This window comes from Anneissia japonica, unplaced genomic scaffold, assembly GCF_011630105.1.
Source record: "Anneissia japonica isolate Jap-2015-1 unplaced genomic scaffold, ASM1163010v1 scaffold493_len2256704_cov171, whole genome shotgun sequence".
In the NCBI taxonomy this organism is placed as follows: domain Eukaryota; kingdom Metazoa; phylum Echinodermata; class Crinoidea; order Comatulida; family Comatulidae; genus Anneissia; species Anneissia japonica.
Genome location: NW_022727062.1, coordinates 1,611,329 through 1,618,908, shown reverse-complemented (window position 1 = coordinate 1,618,908; position 7,580 = coordinate 1,611,329). Strand labels below are relative to the sequence as shown.

General features: G+C 35.7%; 1 protein-coding gene across 1 annotated transcript; it reads right to left on the bottom strand.

The window, feature by feature from the left end:
• Positions 1–30: 30 nt before the first annotated feature.
• LOC117113483 lies at positions 31–7,313 on the bottom strand. Its single transcript, XM_033256821.1, has 6 exons — positions 6,915–7,313; positions 3,717–3,930; positions 3,016–3,168; positions 2,441–2,518; positions 2,081–2,322; positions 31–493 (listed from the first exon to the last, which is right to left on the bottom strand). The coding sequence occupies exons 1-6, from the start codon at positions 7,074–7,076 to the stop codon at positions 152–154; spliced, it is 1,191 nt and encodes a 396-aa protein (XP_033112712.1). The 5' UTR covers positions 7,077–7,313; the 3' UTR covers positions 31–151.
• Between the last annotated feature and the right edge of the window lie 267 nt (positions 7,314–7,580).

Here is a 7,580-nt window from a genome sequence, read left to right as displayed (position 1 = left end):
ATGTAATAATATGTATACTAAGCCTGAAGGTGGCGCTTTCCTACGGCAGCCATCTTGGATGGTACACATACACAACTCTGCATTGCTCCGCCATCTTGTCAGCACTCTAGTTGTTTAATAGCTCTATGAAGTCAACGAAATACCTCAAACTCTACGCACGGTCCTGGAAACGAATACCACCATTTCTACCACCTGACAGACTTATGGTAAAGGCTTGGTTTGCATCTAGTGGCGGAGGCGTGTTAAGTTGTTGTGAGTTACCTTGCAGATGTAGAATAAAATCAGCTATTTCATCAACAGAGGTCTGCGCATCAACGACGATCTCGACGACAGCTCGCTGCTCCCAGCCGGGTAGCGTGGCGTGAATTTTGACTTTTCGATTCATCGGCGTCGCCAGTGTTGCAAATTTATTGATAGTACCGTCATGATTTACAAAACCTAGTTTGTTCCTCTCCTTTTCCCGATCAGAATGCCACGATTTGCCAGGCGCAAACTGAAGAAAAGAGTAAAGAAATTTTAACCAAGCATAATTTTACCATTTCAGCAAAAAACAACATGTGAAAAGGAAAACGCTCCCCATCTCAATCATTTTTATTATTGGACGTCTAAGGCCAACCACTCACTGCGATGGTCGTAGGCCTACGACGAATCCAACTTCATTCCCTGCGAGCGCTCGGTGACGCAACGGCGTCTGCTAATTGTCGGAGGCAGTCTGAAAGGATCGTCATTAGGAACGATCCGTTGCGTTTCTCCAGAATAGCTTCACCATTGCAGTGAGTAACCGGCTAAACATCCGACTGACAGTAAAGTAGATGCATATGCTTTGTATTATTTTTTTCTGAACGTTTCAGCAATTTTTAAAAGCGTTCGATTATATTGATCAATACAAAAGCAATCTTAAAATATTAGTCGCGCGACGATTCAGATCTGCAATCCTACTATGGATTATAGTTTTATGTTTAATCGTACTCAAATAATATCACGTTTACATGAGTCTCTTTTATTGCTAGCAGACATAATTTCCGATGTAGCCATAACGGAACAACATTTGTTAAATCTCCTTTTCCTAATTGGCGCATGCCCATCCTTTGGATGGGAGGCTCAACATTTCTCTTTAAATTTTAGGTGTCCTTTAAGGCAAGCTTATGTCGACATTAGGCAACTGAAAATAACTTAACGGAACCAAAATTCTATCGATTTAGAGCGCTTTTTTTAGTTCCTTCCATTTCCGACAAAAACGTGCACTTGGATAACTGAAATTAACTCGACTCAACACAACTTGAGTTGATTCAAATTTGCGACTTGCAGTTTATTTCAGAGTTTCGGTCAGTTCCATTCAGTTTGCTCGGAGCACTCATGTTGACCAGTTGAGTCGAGTTGAGTTTCGTGTCGACCTGAGCAACAGTGCCTTTGTGAAGGCACGTTACCGTATCTTGTCTGTCACCCTTAACCTAAGAATATAAATTTGTGCATAATATGATGTTGTGAAATGTTAAGATGCATTGACCTGAGAGCAAAGTAAATGGAACCAACGGATGAAATTCGATCGAAAGGCTGTTTTCCACTAGGCGAATTTATTCGCGCGAATCGAAAGCGTCGTTTCATGCGCATTCACATTTCTAGCGGAGTAACTTTTTGTGAAGCGAAAATATGCTCAATCAATTAGAGCTCAGGAAGTAAACCGACGCGGAGAACAGCCTTAAAGAACGCATTTGATTAGAGTATCTGACCCATCATCATCATCATTATTTATTTAATTCATTAATATTACCACTGTAATGTTTAAATTTTATTTTATTACCTATGTTGTCTTTGTTTACTTTGATCATATACACTTTCAATATATGAAAGTATAAGCTTTGGTAAGTAATAAAGTAAAAGTTGACGATATTGATTTAAAATGTTTTCTTTTTTTTTAGAAATCCTTTTTTATTATCATATTGTAGAAAGGAAACCAATTTACATGAAAACATTCGTGTTTACTGACAATAAATTTGAATCTAAGTCAAACCAATGACGACAAAGTTCTTGTTTAATCATGAAAAGAATAATGATAAATTTTGGCATAAGCACTACGTACCAGACATTTTTCGCAAAATATTGCTTCTATCAGGTCTCGCAAACAACTGAAGCATCCGCAAAAGCGCCCGCAACAGGTGCTCCTAGAGTAGATAAGGGCACTAGTCATCGCTTTACCAAACCCAGTGTTCATTGAAACCGCTTTTACGTTCCACAGAGGAATCATCTCATAGTAACTTGAACCAGTGTTTTGCTCCATCTGTAGCCGATATGCCTTGGACTTTGGAAATGTTTGGATGAATTCTATGAGAATAAAAACTCTCCTGTTCATTTTAGTACATGCCAAATAAATACAAAAACAAAAGTAACAGTAATACTCTTTGGCCATTCGGCCCGGAACCCGCAATGGAAATAAACGTACCTTGTGGTGTACTGGTGACGTTCGTAGGAGTTTCGTCCATAACCTTTTTATTTGCTTGAGGATGAATGTGTACGGTATCTTATATGCACCAGAGGAATAAATAGAAATTAATGACAAATAACATAACATTATATATATATACTTATATATATATATATATATTTATATATATATATATATTTATATATATATAAATATATAGGCCTATATATATATATATATATATATATGTATAAGAAAAAGAAAAAAGAATCAAGAAACGGAAAAGGCTTTATCATATTATCATTTAAGTTCTGTCATGATGTGCTCTGAAACCATGCTTTTTGTTGTCGAGTAAGAATACAGGCTAACTCGTAGGCCTACCCATGCATACACGTACCCACAATATATTTCTAAAATGCGCTTTACAAGTTTGCAGTAAAACCAGCATTTACTGTAGTTGATTAAATCAGGCCGAATTCGTAGCTACAGCGGATGAGGTCCATGATAGGGAAAAGCTGTAAAAGGATAGTCTGCCACAGCGACCCCACTTTCAAGTGGGAGCAGCTAGAAGAAGAAGAGTCGGACCTACTTACAATCTGTTCTCCGCCGCGAAACGAAGAATAACCGCTTTTCTGTGAGACAAACTTGACCGTATTCTAACGGCTCTTTGATCATAGGTCCACCATCTTTCACGTCACTGACCGAAAATGAAACTAATTCGAAGTTCAGGCTAGAAATAATTTGTTCTGTAAATGAATTTTATAATGCTATTTAAATAATGTGTAATGATTGAGTCGTAATATAAAAATACAATGCGTTTATCGAGGCTCGTTGGAATTAAGTTAAACGATCTCTAGATGTTTAGTTTGTTTTGCTGTTAGATTTAATAGTACAAAAAGAGTCCACACGCAACGTTTAAAATGATCGTGTTCATGACGAATCAGTCAATTAAGCAATCGATCAATCATTCGATCAGTCAATCAATCATTCATGTCAGTCAGTCAGTCTGTCAATCAATCAATCATTTAATCAGAGTCAGTAAACTGTTAGCCAGTCAGTCAGTCATTTGTAATTAGTCAGTCAGTGATCTGTTAGTCAGTCATCTGTTATTAAATCAGTCAATCAGTCAGTCAGTTAGTCGGGAGGAGAAAATAATTTAACGAACCAGGTCATCTGTTAGTCAGTAAATCAATTAATACAGTAATTCAGTCAGTCAGTCTGCAGTCGTCAGCCAGTCAGTCAACAATAATTTTTTCAATCAATCGAGATAAGAGGAGAAAATAATTTAACGAACCAGGACAAAACGATTGCTGGTTATCCGGTTGTACTGACATTAGATGGCCCTCCGTTTCGTGCTTCATATCAATTATTTCAGCGTTGATTTTCGTCTTCAGATTACTATGACTTGCATGTTTCTTGTCCAAGTTCATAAAGAAATGCATAGTTGAAGGGTCCATTGTAAAGTGACGAGGTTGCCCGTCTATTACTACGGATCGACGAGGCGTTTGCTAATGGAGAAAAATGTAAATGTTTGTCTCATAGACTGACAGCTTTAAACTTTGTCTGTAACGTTTGCTTTTGTTTTCAATTTAAAAAATGGTAATACGACCTACGTTTTTATTAATAACTAGTAAACATACTAGAGTTAATTCATACATCACAAACGTTATTATATATCATTATGAATCATATAGTGAAAGGATTATTTACAAGGTCTGGTGTCAGAGAAACAGGACTTTTCTGATCACGAAATTATATACTGTTGTATCGGTAGAAATAAGTCAAGAAATAGTATTCATAAATATAAAATAAGCCGGCATTGTAATAACTTCGACTTAGTTTTCTAAATTATCTTACTGCGGCCTTCCATTGGAATTTGGTAGTTAATGCTGATGTTGTCCTGGTGTAAGTTCAGTGCAGTTATTAGTAATGTGTTGGATAAACATGCGCGCCAGTTAGAAAAAGAAGAGTAAAAACAAATGTTCCGTTATGGCTTACATTGGAAATTGTGTCTGCAAGCAATAAAAGAGACTCATTGTGAAGGTAAAGCAATTAAAACTAAATCTGCAAATGACTGGAAAAAAAATTCCAAATTCTCAGAAATAAGGTTAACATAAGGATTATGAACTCCAAAACGAACGTTTATATAGTGATGGAATTTACAGTAACAAGGGTAACATTGAAGATACTTGGAAGCATCTCCTGCGATGTTCTACATTCCCAAAGTAGTCAAGCTTCGGGAATAACGAAAATAAGATAAATGAGTTCTTCTCAGATATCGGATCTAAACTGGCATCAAGGTTCGATACCATGAGGTCTTTACTAAGTGGGATTAGTGGTACAGGTGAAATTTGTAAAAATAATTCTTTTCACTTACAACATGTATCTATGGATATAGTATTCAAGATTTTAAACGGCTTGTCATCTAACAAGGCATTAGGAGTGGATAACTTGCCCGCAAAGCTAATCAAAATGTCCGGTCCTTATATCACACAAGTCCTCACCCACATTGTTAACCATTCCTTAACATCAGGTAAATTTCCACAGATGCTTTAAATCGCTTGGGTAGGCCTATTCCACTGCTTAAGTCTGGCGATCGTGCAGATCCCAGTTACGACCCACCAATCTCATTATTACATATCATTTCAAAGGTTTTTGAAAGAGTGGTGTCTGATCAACTTCATGCTTTCTTAAATTAATCTTAAACTTAATATGTAAGGAGCAATCAGGATTTAGGTCATTGCATTTTACCTGTAGGCCTACATCTTTAAATTATGCTACTGGAGAATGGAAGAAGTCCATTCACGGTAATCATGTGGTTGGCTTGGTTACATTGGATATTAAAAGGAACTTTGATTCAGTTGACCACCGAATTTGTATAAATTAAACAAGTTGGGATCCGATATATATATATATGGGACTGTGGTTTAGAGGTTATAACCTCTCGAAGGGGAAACAGTTTTCAGTGGTTGATGGCGCAATATAAGTTGCACTTATAATTAAATTATAGCAGGATGGTGTGGTCAGTCATCGGCCCCTTACTGTTTACTGTGTTTGTAAATGACTTACCAGAAGTATTTTATTGCAAATCCAATATGTTTGCAGATGACACAGCGATCTTTTTTGCCAAATCAACCGAGGAAATTGTTGATGTTGAATAGGGACATGTTAATGTTTGTGCATGGCTCAAACGAAATTTGCTCAACTTAAATGCTAAAAAATGTGAGGTTATGCTTATTGGTTCATACTAGAGACTTAAATTTGTTAATAAGGATTTGGAAGTTCAGATCGATGGTACATGTGAACTCATGTAAATATTTAGAGGTGACCATTGATCAGCAACTAACATGGGATGGACATGTTAACTTAGTATGCTCAAAGGTTTGGAGAGGTATTGGTGCTCTCAGCTTGGCTTAGTCCCAGTCATGGAGGGAAGGCCCCTCCCTGGTCCTTTCTATTTCGAATTCCTGGATCCGCCACTGAATAAAGCGTCTACAACACTTACTGTTTATTTTTGTTAGTGCAATCTGTAACAATTCACAACCCATGTACAATCCAAGCCTCACCCGTATCGACCCATGATAACAACATACAAAAACAAAAAAAATGTGCTATTTACACAAAGGCATTATGGCACATCTGTCATATTCAATACAGGCCTAAATCAAAACAATTCAAACTGTATTGTGTTTCGAAAAAATAAAATCAATTAATATCATCATATCCGTGTTTAGCCAGAAGACAGGTTCGCGATGGTACACACCTTCTCAATCCTCTATAGGAACCCAGCCAAACGATTCAAAATGTTCAAAATCATGGGTCCGCTATCTTATTCTTGAAAAAATCATGGGTCCGCTATCTTATTCTTGAAAAAAAAAGTATTTAAAGGGGTGGTACAAACTTTGTAGACGCTACCAAGAATCATACTTAAAAAGTTGGATAACTAATTGAAATAACAATAACAATGACAACAACAATAATAATAATAATAATAATAATAATAATAATAATAATAATAATATTACTATTATTATTATTTATTATTTATTATTTATTATTTATTATTATTATTATTATTATTAATCATTATTATTAGAATCATGTTTAAAAATTTGCAACTTTCAAGCTTTAAAGTATTGTTAATTTGATAACTATTTGAAATAACAACAACAATATTATTATTATTATTATTATTATTATTATTATTATTATTATTATTATCGTCATTATCGTAGTGGTTCCGAGGCCTTTACAGAATCATAACAATGCCCAACCTAACAATAGAGTACTAATGTAAATATTAAACAGGTTTTTAATTTTAAGTAGGCCCTACAGAAAATAACAAATTTCATATTCATTACATTTTCGACTGTTATATTTTTTTTAATTTTTTTAATTTTTATTTAATTTTTTTGTGGGGGGGGGGGGAATCCCTTATCGCATCCTCCGACCTCATAAATTCGGACCTGTTTCCAATCCAAGAGTTACTTACTGATACTGATTCCGTAGATTGAGGCTGTGGAAAATCCTCAGGAGGAAAGTCAGATTTTTCTCCTCGAATTCTTGTAAAATGATTTATTCCACCATCCACAACAAATTGATCGTCGAAAAACACTGGATTTCTTCGCACCTCTTCGAAGTTCATCTTGATCATCACCTATGCTTGTCCTCGTAACAAAACAGTTATATGTTGTAGATTGAATTTAAAGTTGTAGATCATAAACACAATAACATGTGATATATGTAGGCCTCCCTATGGAAGGTTAATGAATTAAAAAGAAATCGCATACGATGTTTATGGGTAATAATCAGTATCAAACACAGACTGGGTAATATATCTACCGCTACTTATATAATCTGTTCAATTCGATTCGACAATCATAGACCTCTGACAGAGTGCTCGTGAAATAGGCTCGTTATAAATTCGAAAATCATCATCACAACAAAAGGCAATACGAGATCAATATATTTGTCAGATTTTGGCGTGAAATAATACTACTCCCCTATAATGGCTGCTATCGATTAGTCACCAACGTGTGTGTACTAGGCCTATAGTGTCTGGCTACACCATGTAACTGTATCGCATTATTAGTCATAACTGGCGATCAATTGTCTAAATACATCATAGACCTATTTGCTATAGGCCTAACTTACAAAA

What these genes read in the sequence shown, in the direction of transcription:
- LOC117113483 (XM_033256821.1), bottom strand. Translation starts at nt 7,076, where the DNA reads ATGATCAAGATGAACTTCGAAGAGGTGCGAAGAAATCCAGTGTTTTTC. An exon ending in AATCTACGGAATCAGTATCA is followed by an intron (nt 3,931 to 6,914) that starts GTAAGTAACTCT and finishes TTTCTCCATTAG; the next exon opens with CAAACGCCTCGTCGATCCGT. An exon ending in CCAGCAATCGTTTTGTCCTG is followed by an intron (nt 3,169 to 3,716) that starts GTTCGTTAAATT and finishes ATTCATTTACAG; the next exon opens with AACAAATTATTTCTAGCCTG.